At 40.7% G+C, this 14,509-nt stretch overlaps 1 protein-coding gene across 14 annotated transcripts in view; it reads right to left on the bottom strand.

The window, feature by feature from the left end:
* Positions 1-14,509, bottom strand: part of LOC129803672 (kinesin-like protein unc-104) — a 52,801-nt gene that overhangs the window by 4,965 nt on the left and 33,327 nt on the right. For 4 of the 14 annotated variants that reach the window (XM_055850393.1, XM_055850398.1, XM_055850394.1 and 1 more), the window contains 8 exons: positions 11,520-11,750; positions 10,736-10,991; positions 7,969-8,312; positions 7,147-7,897; positions 6,838-7,027; positions 6,191-6,698; positions 5,793-6,119; positions 41-142 (listed from right to left, as the gene is read on the bottom strand). In XM_055850393.1, coding sequence (XP_055706368.1) covers positions 41-142; positions 5,793-6,119; positions 6,191-6,698; positions 6,838-7,027; positions 7,147-7,897; positions 7,969-8,312; positions 10,736-10,991; positions 11,520-11,750 — 2,709 coding nt within the window. The remainder of the gene's footprint in view (positions 1-40; positions 143-5,792; positions 6,120-6,190; positions 6,699-6,837; positions 7,028-7,146; positions 7,898-7,968; positions 8,313-10,735; positions 10,992-11,519; positions 11,751-14,509) is intronic. The other 10 variants (XM_055850405.1, XM_055850400.1, XM_055850401.1 and 7 more) reach the window with 7 other exon arrangements.

Here is a 14,509-nt window from a genome sequence, read left to right as displayed (position 1 = left end):
GTGCCAAAAATTCAAATCAAGAAAAAAGTTGACGTCTTACCTTATTTGACCCGCGAGCAGAGGATTTATGGCATAGAGCCAGTCGTGGACTTCCTTGTCGCCCAGAGTTTGCAGGAGATATCCTCTGTGTTTGGTCACCACACTGAAAACAACACAAATAGGCATTGCTGTAATTTTTAGAAGTGGTAAGATTCTTGTCGAAGGATTTTTTCTTTCGTTTCAAATGACTCTCTTACTAAATGGAGGAATAATAATAATAATAATAATAATAATAATGAATATATTTAAATCACAAAAATAGGGTCACCCCTCTTACAATTGTGATTGAAGAACATATAAAAAAGTAAGCAAAATACAATTCAGAATAAAGAAAAGAATCTTAATAAGAAAAAGAAAAGGAAAAAAAGATGAGTGGAAAAATAAGAAGCACAGGGTGGAATCACGAGTTCTCGCCAGTGCCCCACTTCTCGCCACTTACATTGAAATCGCTATTTTTCGCAATTTATGAAATAAATGAGTCACAATTTTTTTTGTATTGTTTCTGCTTCTACGCATAGAATCAAAAAATAATAATTATTCGTTTTGGATTCACGATTTTGATCACTTTTTAGAGCAATATTTTAAGCAAGTGCATCGAATCCAACATCTCTTACCAAATATACTAAGTGTCGTCAAATTTTCATCAGGCCAAAAATACCTACACTAGATCCCGGCATTATGCACATTTTCGGGACCGAAAAAAACGCGCGAAATGGCATTATGCATCGAGAAAATTTGCATACCTACAGGGGCTTTCTTTTGAATAAATTGACCGTTGAACGAATTTCGCGCAGAGTAAAAGTCGGTAAAAGTAGTTCAAACAAAAAGATTCAAATGTTTCAACTAATTCAACAATATAAATGCATTAACAAACAGTACATGGCCAGAGTTCTTCAATAAATGGTTAGAATAATAAAAAAAAAATACCTTAAAAAAAAGAAATTGAAATTTTGTCTGGAAAAGTAGCAAAATGTTTTCAAATTTCCCGCGTCGCACCATAGTATGCATTCAGGCGTATTTCAAAAATGATTTCATAAATTGACCCCCGATGGCAGGCAAATTTGCATAATTGTGTGTGCATAATTCCGTCAGGTGCATAATCCCGAAGGACTTAATGCCGGGACTGAGTGTATTTGGGTAAATAATTTGTCTATTGAATATTTAATTGCACTTGTGGAATACATAAAATTTGTATTTAGTCAATTAATATTTCATTTTATATTATTTTTGTATAAAAATGAGGCATGGCGAGAAGTGGTAATATTCTGGAATTGATTTTACCACCTGTCGCCATATCTTTTCAATAGGCGACGCTAACTTCACTTCGTACATTTTCAGTTGTCAAATCTGCATTGTTTACTTTCTGCAAAAGCCCCATAATTTGATTTCTCAAATAAAAGTGAAGAAAAATCATTTAAAGAGAGTAATAATAAAGTGATCACAAGGAAAGAGAAATGGTGAATGTATTCTTTTCATAGCATTACCTAAAATAACCGAGTGTGGTTCTTTTCAAGTGGGTGGCGAGAAGTGGTTACAAATTTTACAAAACTGGCGAAAAGTAGTAAAAAGTGGCGACGAAATGGTTATTTTTGCATTATTAATAAAAATCAGTTTTTTAAGTAGTCCAGCGTTATGTTCTAGGATTATTGTTTTCACGTATCTAGAGCCAATACATCTAAGTAACTTTGTGTCAAATTTGACTTATCTTGTAACAAGGATTCAAAAGTTATGATTAAATGAATTTAATCATAACCGCGGAATTCCGACTACCACACGGAAGAGAATTAAAAATAATGATGCCTTTCACAAAAAGCGTCCGATAAAGGCAATCACTGTTAACTTTAAGCACTATAAGACCCCGAACCCTGGTCGAACCCCCCCCTAACCAAAAGAATCGACAGGTACTCAGGACATCCAAATATCAGCAGGTGAAAGAGATATAAAACAGCTCTCATTCTCAAAAGAGATGGCAGATCACAACCAATGAACACATTTCTGTGAGGAGTGATGTGATCTCGGCGACTTAAACCGCATATATACCTGACACAATCATTAAAGGACACTGTCAAGCGACGAATTGTGTCACTATCCGCTGCAAAAAAGAGCTCTGCCCCGTAGATAAAAAAAGGAAGAAGAAGCGCTCGAGCGAGGATCAAGCGAGTGTCATAGGGCGTAATGTCCCGGACGCGTCTAAGAGTGTAAAGAGAATAGTTGACCTTACGGCAAATAGATGTGGCATGATCAGACCATGAGAGTGTAGAGTTGAAAATAATACCAAGGTTTTTGACTTGATCAACAAAAGGGATAATTTCACCGTGTAGGTATAGAGGTTGAAAATTAAATGATAGAGCTTTCTTAGAAATAACAATAGCCTGGGACTTTTTCGGATTCAAAACTAATCCATTTAATGAAGCCCAATTTTCAATATTGGAAAGATTTGCGTTCATTAGAGAAAAGGCATTTGAAGGGTTGAAGGGATCGCCCTCAACATAAATTTGAAGATCATCTGCATAAAGGTGAAAAAAGCAATTTAGCAGCACAGAGGGTAAATCATTGATGAAGAGAGAAAACATTAGAGGGCCAAGAATTGAACCCTGACCGATGCCCTTGCTTAGGGAAGCAGGAGGTGAAATATCATCACCAAATTTGACAACTTGCGATCTTCCTTAAAAATAAGATCGAATAAGGGCGACAGCTGAAGATGAGAATTTGAAAATTGAGCACAATTTATAACAGAGCAAATCGTGAGGAAGACTGTCGAAGGCCTTTGTGAAATCTAGCAGAACTAGAATCACAAAATGACCTTGATCGATAGCTGAAGAAATGTCATGAGCTACCCTGAGAAGGGCAGAAGTAGTGCTGTGACCCTTTCGGAAGCCCGACTGGAACTCACAAAGCATACCATTGTCAGACAAATATTGAGAGATTTGCTCATGAAGGAGGATTTCGAATGCTTTTGAGAGAGAAGAGATAAGGCTAATTGGCCTAAAGTCAGAGAGAGATTTGGGATTAGATATTTTGGGAATAGGTACTACTAAAGCCCTTTTCCAACAGTCAGGATAAGTTGAAGTCACAATAATGTGATTGAATAGGTCAGTGAGCACTGGTACAATTACCGGGAGAAGAATTTTAATAAAATCGAGGGAGACGCCATCACACCCCATAGCACTAGACTTGACACAGGAGATAGCGTAAACCACATTTTCTTGCGAAACACAGCTGAAGCTAAAACCCTCCCAGGGCGCGGAAGGCAGAGAAGGAGAAACCAAAATACAAGCTGAGGAGGACGAGAAAAAGGAACAAAAATCATTTGCATTAAAAGAATGATTCTCACTTGGCGAAATGGAGGGTCGCAAGCCAAGTTTCTTAATATTCGCCCAAAGTGTTCTGGAAGGGAGTTTAGGGTTGAGGCTATTACAAAATTGTCGCTTTTTGCGAGCCTTAATAAAGCTACAAACCTTATTGCGCAGCTTTTTAAAGCTTCTTTCATCCCTTTGCGAACCCGACCGCTTCCACTTTTTATAGGCTGTATCTCGGCGTTTAATAAGTGTTACTACGCCGTCATCAATCCATGGTGTGGAAAGAGGAGGAATAAGGAAGCGCTTCTTGGGCACAACTCTTTCGAACAAGTTAATAAATAAATTTGTAAACCTATCAACCCTCCCGGAGGCCGAAACATTCAGGAATACATCTCCCCAATGAATCAACGATGCAGCAGCACGAGCAGCTGAAGCATCACAATACAGTAGTACAGTAGTATTGATAAATAAGTTTTTCCAAGAACTGGGAGCGGTTAGACCGACATTTTGGCGAATAAGAAAACTTTGTGCCATGCCATAGAAAGCCTGTCTGACCAGGATGGGAATTCCTGTAACGCTCTGGCAATGCCATATGACAAATTGGGTTCGAATCTTAGGAGAGCTTTTTCGAAAATGCGATTCTGTAGCCGTGATATTGCCATTTCAGCTCACGTGACATTGTCAGAAGTCACATTATTTAAGATTTCTGGCAATTCAAATGACAATGAATTTTGTTAAACAAATCAATCAAGACTGTATTTTCGTAAAATCATCAAGTAAAAGGATTTCATTAAAAATTCAATGAATTGCATTTTTGGCATTTTCGAACTCATATCATATGACAAAAAAAAGCTCGAATGGTTTCGAACTCACGCGTGACAATGCCACGAAAATTACAGAATTCCCCTACAGGTGTGGAAGCCAACCGTCGGATTCAAAAAATGCTTTCCACCCTGAGTGACGCGGCATGGCCGCTGTAGTGGTTCCGATCTCTCTCTATCTTGGGGGCCATTGTTTTGCAGTTGTCAAATGTTCATCATTCTCTTTCTGCGACGGAAAAATAAATTTGCTTGAGAAAAATTTATTCAAATCCAGTGCAGAAGTTCAAAATTAAAGTTAATTTAAAATTTGTTGAGATTAGGAAGTAGTGAGGAGTTCAATTGTGGAGAAGTTACAGTAGTGAAAAATAAAGGACTATCGTGGAATCAATTTTATTTGTGGCTCGTGGCAGCAGCGTGGCAGCCTCACCTTTCAACGTGGACCGTTCGGAAGCCCTGATCAAATTTGGAAAAAAAAATTATCCTTACGCGCCGAATAGGCAATTGATTATTGTTTTGTTATGTCCCCATTAAAGGTGAGAGACTGACTGGAGACTCAAGGTAGTCAAAGTCCACACACTAATTCGTTTTGTTTACATTCTTTATCCAAAGGTGAGAAATCTTCAGAGAACTCCAAGGTGGATATATTTCTCATACTAATCGGATTTTGTTTACATTTATTCAAAGGTAGTTGAGTTGGAGGTAGAGCTCCAACATCAGATAAGCGTGGATTATAGTCTGAATTAACCACAATCGGTGCTGCAAAGGATTGCACCTGCCGTAGAGGACAAATTGATCACAGAGCAAGCGGGACACCGCTCTGGAAAATCCAACTCTGGTCAAGTACTCAACCTCACTCAATACATTGAGGACGTATTTGAGGAAGGTAAAATTACAGATTTTGCCTTCGTTGACCTCTTGGCAGCCTTTGACACAGTTAACCACAGAATTCTCATTTTCAAGATCTACAGTCCCACAAATGACTACGGCCTCGCACAAATGATTGGGGTTCTCTTAGAGAACCGCAGATTCTTTGTTGAGTTCCGCGGCCAGTGTTCTGGCTCCAACATTTTTTAACACTTATACAAATGATCAGCCACTGCCGTCTCCTTTCAAGGCCTCCCAGCTCGAATCCTGCCTTGCAGAATTTTCAAAATTCTACAAAGCGAATCAACTGAAGCCAAACCCTTCAAAAACAGAGGTTATGTTGTTTCCATATGCGTCACAGGTGGGCCAAAACTCGCTTAAATGTAAGATGGGAAGGAAGAGAGAGAGAGAGAGAAGCGTTCAGCAATTTTGACAGGTGATCACTTCACAGAGTTACAGAATCACCTCCCCCAGGATTGTAACCCCGTCTCCATCTTGAGCCGTGACAGAATGCTGGAAGTTTAGCATCGTGATGTGCCTAAAGGATACCCTATCTGCAAAGGACCTTCGAGAACCATCTGGGAAAATTACTTCAAACGTTTCAGAAATGGCGACGCAGAGGACAGAAAGACCAAAAACAATTGAATTCGCCGATCCTGGTTGAAGGTGACAGATGCAATGGCAGTTTTGGGAGATTTTCTGGCTCATCGTTAACAAGGTAAGGGGATCTTGGAAAACACGAAACCCTGAAAATTAAACAATTTCCTACCTGAACGTATTGGGAATTTTCACCATTGCTGCCTGATCTTCACTGCATTCCACTTGAGCTGTGCCCAAATTGAGAACTGCCCTCTCGACGGGATCCTTCTCAGACCGGAAGATGAAGACATAGGGTCGACGTACAGTCACCCAGCGTTTCTTCCAACCCGATCCACCGTGCTCTAGGACATTGAGGTAGCCCTTGCGAGCCACCACCGGACTCACACGAATCTCCTCCAGTTCTGGAACATAGAGCCTCAGTGGAAGAGCTGGCTGTGGTGCCGGAGCTGGAGCTTCCCATCCATTGGGAACTTCCACTCGCTCCGGGGAGCAGAGTCTTTTGGTGAAGGGAAAAAACCAGTTTAGATGAATATCAGCCGGAAAACTTTGCTTATATAAGAAACTTACTCAATAGAGTTTCCGGAGATGTAACTAGCTGTCATGTCAGCACAACCCTCATCTCCTGGTGACGCATCAATCTGCCCAATGGTGCTCTCTTGCTCTGTCTTAGCTCCAATTCGACCCTGAATCAGTCGGATGCACTTGAGCAGCAGCTCTTGCTCCTTCTGCGTGTACTCTCGTTCTGGCATCAGAGCCTGCTGATCTTTGATTGGCGTCTGCGGTGATGGCGGAATAACCATGTGCACTGGCGACGCTCCCGCTCTAGCCGCTAGATTGCACACATCCTTCTCTGTCTTTGTCGTAGGATTGGGATTTGTGTCCATACCCAGTCTCTCACGCAGCATCAACAAATGACGCACCCTACCCACCTCCTCCAGTCGTGTCAGCTTTTCCAGTTCCCACTGATGGTCAAAGATTAGTGAATCTCCACGTGGACGCCAACCATGGAGATTCTCCTCACCACGGACATACGTTGAACTTGTGTCCAGGACTCGACGTTGGCGTCTCTGAACTCCTAAACACAAAAAGAAAGAACAAATACATGAAAATCACCGATCAAGTGGAAAATCTGAGGAAGCTTCAGAAGGCTAAAAGAAATCGTGACAATAGTCTCATGCCGATCAACATCTAATTTCTACAGCACTCTCTGCTACCTGGACTACCTGCTTCGGATGCTCGGCGAAGGGAGAGTTCGTAGACACCGGACAGGCGATTGGCCTCCGGATTGCGATACTGCCCCGAGAAGAGATGTTTGAGGGAACGTGGTCCAGTTCTGGCATCTCGTCCATAGATTATCATACTAAGATCCTTAGTAACAATCGCTGGACGCGCACAATTCTCCAGCTGATTGAAAAAAAAAACAAAGTACCACAAAATTCAGAAGTGGGATAAGTGGGATACACAAAGTACCACAAAATTCAGAAGTGGGATAAACCAACAATCGACGGATATGTGAGCCTCACCTCGAGATAAGCACTGAGTGTTATGTAGATGGTCTCCCCAGCCTGTGTAACCCTATTGAGCAAACTGGAGTTATGAAGACTGGAATCCCAGGCAGCTTCGAAGCGGAAGAAAGACCGATCATCCCCTGGAACGTCCAATACTTCTCCCGGAAACAGACCCAGAGACAAAACGCAAGAGTCATCGTCCATTTCATCAGCTGATTCAGGGGTATTCCTAATCCTGCCCACCACCAACTCCCGAATATCCTTCCATTTGACCTCGGGTGTAGGCTCGTGCACAATGGTGATGCGAATGCGTCGCTGAATGCCCTGATGCAGCAGAAAGAGGCCCCTGCAGGGCAGATCATCGCTGTGCTCAACCACAGCTGGAACATACTCGCCATTGGGAGCTAGTTCACAGATTTCAAACCACACCAAGACATCGTGCTTGGCCAGAACTGTTGAAGATGGGGGACAGGGTAGGGGACCAAACTTAGGACTTCTGACTGGTTGACTAATGGGAATGCTAGGTGGAAGCATCCGGCGAGGAGGAGGTCGTGTCTGACAATCCTGCTTGGCATCCTTGTGCAATGGATGATTCTGGTAGTGGCCAAAGATCTTAAACATAATCGGCTGTGTTTTGAGATACTCAATGAATGACTTTGTCACCGGAACTGTCACATTCTGCACATGATAGAAGCCAAGTGGAGAACCAGAACCACTATTCTTCACCGGTTCCGTGGAAAATGCCTCTTCGTGACGATGCAAGAAGCTAAAGATGAAAAAATTGTCAAAGTCTTCCTTAAAATCTTGCTGAAAGAAAATTAAAGAAAATTCCCTTACTTGAACTGACAGAAGATGTCTGCATATTCAGCTGCAATTCCTGTTGCTTGAAGAACAGTCACACGGAACGTGAATTCCTTGCCAATCTGCAAATGTTCTCCGGGCTCTTCTGTTGCCTCGTGCACCTCAGATGACACACTGGAATCACCACGTCCAGAATCTGCATCTTCAATTTCAACTTCTTCCACTTTTCCACACTCATGGCCCTCAATGAAACGCTCGTCGCGTTCCTGAACCAGAGATCGATACTTTGGCTTATGGTCTTCATCAAAGAGAATCCTCGCTGATTGTTTTACACCATTGCTCACATCCAAACTCTCCTCATCCTGCAACACATGAGATTTCTACCATTCGCTCCAGTTAGTTGGTAAAATTATATTCCCAATAAAAAGACACCAAAACGGATTATTCTTCTTTCAGTGTTAAAGAAGACAGAACATGCATTGAAGATATGAACCCAGGAGCTTAATATACCACGGAAATTCCTCTTTCATTGCAATGACCAGTAAATAATTCAAAACGGTCAGTCGTGGGGAGACCGGGAAGGGGACATCAATGAACCCGATACGACGGGGGCCGGGTATCACTGTCCGCAACTCGGACTTAGCGGGTTTGTGTCACTCGGCAGGTATACTACTGTACTTCTGACTGAGTCTTCCTTTCCATATCAAGAAACAAGTCCCGCTCTTTGCTAGTGCTCGAGTGCCGGAAAATGTTAGAAACGGTCTCACTCATCTCTGAGATCGGTCTACATTGGGTACTCGGGCACTGTGGCATTGCGGGTAATGAAGAGATCGATCACCTCGCGGCGGTAGCAGCGGAGACCTAATTCATCGGTCCCGGGGATCCCAGTGGCGCAATAGGCAAGACCGTTGGGTCTTAAAAATACACCGCCTCTGCCCAAAAATTCTGGGAGCATAGAAGAAGCATCCACACTGCGGGGAAAGCGTTCCTTGATGGTCTGTACATAGATTTACCGGATTCTTCCAACACGGAGTACAACAGCAATATAACATCTTTACATTGTAATAAAGTATTCCGATACGATTAATAATAATATTAATAATAATCGGTCCCGAGCCTGCCTTAGGAGTGCCTCCTCAAATAATGTGGAGAGGACTTACTCCCCTAACACCAAGCGGTCTGGGCGGCTACATGCAGTTGTTGCGTGTCCAGACTGTGCAAATCACTTGTGGAGAGGAAAAAGACTCAGGAGGAATTTATATTTCCCGTAAACGTCGGTCGAGCTACACGTATACGAGCGCATAATAATGAGGGAATAAACCAAAACACATTACTTCAGTGGAGTCTAGCAGATTTGATGCTAGTGTCAAGTTTATTTTTGGTGAAGCAAATTGTAGCGTAGAGCTCTCTCACACCAGTAAGTGTACCAGAGAAATTATCTCGGGGCGCCATTGACAGTACATTTACAGTATCCGGCTGCTACCCAGAATCTCCGCGTCGAAAGGTGATTAGTGAAGGGAGACTTAAGCGAAGACCAATAAAGTGTTCTCTCTAGAACATCTCAGCATTTAATTGTTCCCGCCATAAACATTCTATGGCCAAATCCGGAACATTAATATATTTTATCTATCGACATACCGCGACGGTGGCGGCGTCCGAAATGTTCAACCGCGTTCGCTTTTACATTAAAGCGAACCTTGTTCCCCTTGTTCGGAATCGAACACGTTCGTTGAACAGTGTTCAAACAGGGAACTTTCATTTCTAGGTCTCTAGTACCTCTGCGCTCTGCGTCAAATTGAGAAAGAGATGCCACAGTAAAAACTTCAATTGGGTGGAGAGTCCGTAACAAATATAAAATAAAATGTCCAGGAGATTTGGAGTAAGTCAGTCCTGGAGAATATTTGGAGCTAGACGTTCCAGCATCAAGATCAGGAGCTCGCAGAGCCACCGCAGTGGACCTCCGGAGGAGGAAAGAAAAGGAAGGCTCTTTCCGTGAGCGCTCCCTTCACTGTCATAGGAAAAGAGGAAGTAGGATGTAGGAGAGCTAGCCGAAGTCGAGACAGTAGCCCCCAGTAGACCGCAGGCATCGTTCTTCGCATCGGGATCAGCGTGAGCCCCTCCGTATGAGTGTGGTGGTTGTAAGAGGTAATCTTGAGAGCACCAACAAGACGATTCAAAGCGTCAGGCGTCACTTCGAAAACTGCTTTATTGAAATTTCTATAACCTCAATGTTACAGTGGTGCCCGAGAGGAAGCCGAGAGAAGATTTCGATCGTCCGCGAGAGAAACCTAAGCCTCATCTGTTCGAGAAGAAGCCGAGGGAAAGCTTCGATCGTCCCCGGGAGATATTCAAGACTTCCAGCGCATCTAGTAAGGGAGAAAGGAGAGCTACTCTCTAGTGAGTGGAAAAGGCTAAAGGCAGAGGTGTTAGTACTCGATTTGATTAGCCCACTGCCTCCCACTCTGACTGCTCGCAGCGGACAAGCCGCACGCTCCGCTGAAACGTGTCGACCGACAGGAGGATTTGTGACACAGACACTCCCCGGAGAAACCCGACTCAATAAAACCAGTAAAAGGGAGAGAGACGAAGTAGAGGAACTGCTGCATCTAGTTACAAAACCCGTAGAAATTAAATAAAGGGCTTTTGGTAAAAGGGAAGGAGAGAGTCTCCTTATTTTTGGTCCAGAGTGTCTATGTCTAGTCTACGTCCCTAGGGTACCCCTTCAACTTCAAGGAACGTAACAATAATTTCCGGGACGGTTCAAACTATTCAAAACAAATAAAATTCCAAAAAGGTGACTCACCATAACTGGCTGCACGGCAACTCGCAAGTACCCCCGGACATCGCCTCTCTCATTAACAATGGCGACCTTGTGAACCAGGGGCACGGGGTAGAGGAGATTGCTCAAGTAGACAAATGATCTGCCGACCATTCGGAACCACGGGAAGCGATCGTAGAAGGGATCTCCACCCGTGAGACTCTCGACATTGTAATCGGGAGATGTTGGACTCAATTCAGCCTCATTGTGGTACATTTCTCGCATTAATTCCAACCGTTGTCTGCATGGAACAAAAAATTGTGCAATTCATACATATTTAAACGTTGATTCTCTAACAACGTACAATCATTCGCAAGCTCTGTGATAAGAGAAGCTTTTTGGGGGGGTTTTGGATGCTCAAAAGCCATAGCAAAGAAGCTTAAAAGGTATTTTAGGAAGAATTAATGAAGTTCAACTACAATTCTACCAACTCTATTGAGATACACAATAATATGATTATACAATTATTTCTATCGTGAAAAAATGAAAAAGAAATTCATGAGAAAACTGAAGATCGAAAGAAAATCATCCTCAAAGGCATGAGGCGCTCTGTTGAAGCGCATGGGAGGTCAAAAAACAAATTAAATTCATATCAAAACCAAGAGAATAATAATAATAAAAAAAAGAACAGATGATACAACAGCAAAATAAACAATATTCTGTGTGGTAAAATAATTTCTTGAAGGGGACAAATGTACTTGTCCTGTATTAAAGATATAGTAGGTCACTTTACAGTGTAGTTTCTTTTGATAATTTGTGTTTTGCTAACCTCGATGGCAAGAGATTAGCTAAAGAGAGTCTTGATGCATTTGCACATGCTGCTGCCAGACACTGAAGCAGTTCCTGTTGCTGCCCTCCAACATCCACATTTCTCTCATTCTCATCCGGAGACAGTGGCAGACCAAGGGTTTTGCATGGGCCATTGGTTGGGGTCTCCAGGCCACTGACCATCGGTGGACTCTCCGCATTGTAAATTTGACGCATCAATTCAAGGCGACAGCTAAACATTTCGTTAGCATTTTGGTTTTATTTTTTTGTTAGGATTTCGTTTCAATCACAAAGATAGTGTGTGTTTTATTTTTTTCCCGGAGAAAATTAATAAAAAGAAAAACTGTTAACTCAAGTGAATTGTCGTCGGGAGAAATATTGAAGATGATTAAATAAAACTAAGATGAATTTCATTAATTGTTTTCCTAATTTGTGATTTTTTTTTAAAATAATTTCCCATTGATTGGTAAAATTATTATTTTAGGTGAGATTCTTATGCCTCCGGAACACTTTTTTGATTAGGAAAATTTCATGAAATCAAAATTACGATTCTTATTTTTTCAAAACGTTTTACATTTGTCTATCACATTGACATTCAAAATTGTATGAGCTAAATTGAATTTGTCGTGATGTCGGAAAGAAGAAGAAGAAGAAGAGTGCGAAAGGGTAGGATTGACATATACGAAACCTCGGAGAAAGAAAAGGATGTGAATCCCGATTTCATGAATTTTTCCTGATCTAAAATGAGTGGCGGCGGAGTCATTATGTATGAATTCATTGTATTGTAACAAAAATTGAAATAAAATTAAATTAAATCCTTGGAGTAGAAAGGATATAATAACAAGACAGGGACTCCCAGGATCAGGCATATCGGAATTAGTGAGTCCCGGGACCCCCTGTAATATGAAAATTGTCAAAAATGTGTAATCTGAAGACCGAACGATAAGAGGTATCGACTTGCGGTTTGCGCAAAAAGACCCGTCAAATCATTGCTCTACCTGCCGATTTTACTCGGAGGTTTTTTGAATTGTTATAGCATATTCTAGTACATTTAAAGAAATTCTGTAGATTTTCGGTAGAATTTCTGCGTAGAAAATTTGTAGATTTTCGGCAGAAATTCTTTCGAAAATCTGCAGATTCTCGGCAGAATTTCTGCATAGGAAATCTGCATAGTCTCCATTGTCTCAATAAAAATATTGTTGTTTATCAAGAAACTGTAGAAGTTACAAAGAAAATGGTATGCTCTGCTTAACAAGCATTACCGATTAAACATTTTAGATGAGTAAAAAGATTCAAGCAAAAATACTAATTTCTTAAAAATCGGCTATGGAATGATACAAAAACAAGAAATTTAGGTCGACACTCTGCTTAAAGTTTTCACTTCACTATTTTCCACTTATAACACGGCGTCGCAGAATACTTTTTTTATATAAACACTGTGATATCGCTGAAAAACACTCTATTGAATTTTGCAAACAAAATTCAATGGAAAATATACCATCTTTTCAGACACAGCTGTCTGGAAAGTCTGGAATGTAGCAAAAATCTACAGAAAATCGGCAAAAATTTTTACAGACATTCTTCAGAGTATTCACCAGGATTCGCCAGAAAATCTGCAAAAATTTCTGACGAATTTTGTCCTAAGCCTAAATAAAATTCGTAGGAATATCTACAGATTTATCGGCAGATTTTCGGCAGAGGTGTAGATATTTTCTGCAGAAATCTTAAAGATATCTGACGAAATTATTTGACGGGGACATAAAATGCATAAAGTATTGCTATTTTATGTTTTTCTATTAAAAAAAAACATTTTTTTGCTCTTAAGCTATAATTCTTGCGAGCAACGCATATAGAGTTACAACTATAAACGAAGGCAGTTAGCTGAGATTCTTTACAATCTCAGCTTTTGTGGTCCAAGGCGAAATGCGACCTCGTCAGATCGGGCCCAAATTTTGGATTTACACTTTTTGACACTCACAGATCACGAATATCGAATAAAAATCGATTCCCGTCCGTCGTATAACCACTTCTGGAGAGCAAATGGAAAGAGATATCGACAATTGGTTTTCGGCAAAGGTTAAATATCGATAGGTGGCTAGAAGTAGGTTATGTTAGATCTACCCCCCCATCCCCTCTTTCGCCATTTCGGAATACCCAGAATCTGAAAAAAAGGTGTTTTGGAAAGCTGTCATGGAGTACTACAACCTTTATGACACCCCAAATCCATCTGATTTAATCGAAGGTCCGATTAATCGAAAAATCGATTTTCGAAATTTCAATTTCGAATATTTTCGAGTTACTGAGAGAAATCCGAAAAAGTTAAAATAACACTTCAGAAATGTTAATTTTACCCTGCATTATTGATCCGAAATTGGTGTAAATATTATGCTTTTAAGGTGTATTAGGGGTTAAAGTTACCCTTTTTCATATTAATTTTACACTTAAAATGGTGTAAAATTAACATTAAAAAATGTTACTATATTTTTACACCTAAAAAGTGTTAAAATTATGAGGAAAAAAAAATTAATCGCACCCCCATTTTTTTCTCAGTGTGCTTTTTCGTTCTAGAGAACGCACATATCAGAAAAATGCGGTCATGTTTGAGATTGTTGGAAAGATCTTGGAATTTCCGATGAATGAATCATTCCGATAATAAATCGGTTATGAACTAGTAAGTAGTTTTTGAGCGAAAATCAATTTGATTACTCTTAAAAATATTTTGTGCACTGAGAAAAAAAAGAGGGTGCGATTAACTCTTTCTCTCGTAACTTTAACACTTTTTAGGTGTAAAAATATATCAACATTTTTTAATGTCAATTTTACACCTTTTTAAGGGTAAAATTAACAAGAAAAAGGGTAAATTTAACCCCCAATACACTTAAAAAGAGTAATATTTACACCGATTTTGAATCAATACTGCAGGGTAAAATTAACATTTTTAGAATGTTAGTCTAACTTTTTCGGATTTCTCTCAGTGTGGGATCTTTTGAG

This window comes from Phlebotomus papatasi, chromosome 2 (genome assembly GCF_024763615.1).
Source record: "Phlebotomus papatasi isolate M1 chromosome 2, Ppap_2.1, whole genome shotgun sequence".
NCBI lineage: Eukaryota > Metazoa > Arthropoda > Insecta > Diptera > Psychodidae > Phlebotomus > Phlebotomus papatasi.
Note: the sequence above shows the minus strand (reverse complement) of the source record. Positions and strands in the feature narration are given on the sequence as shown.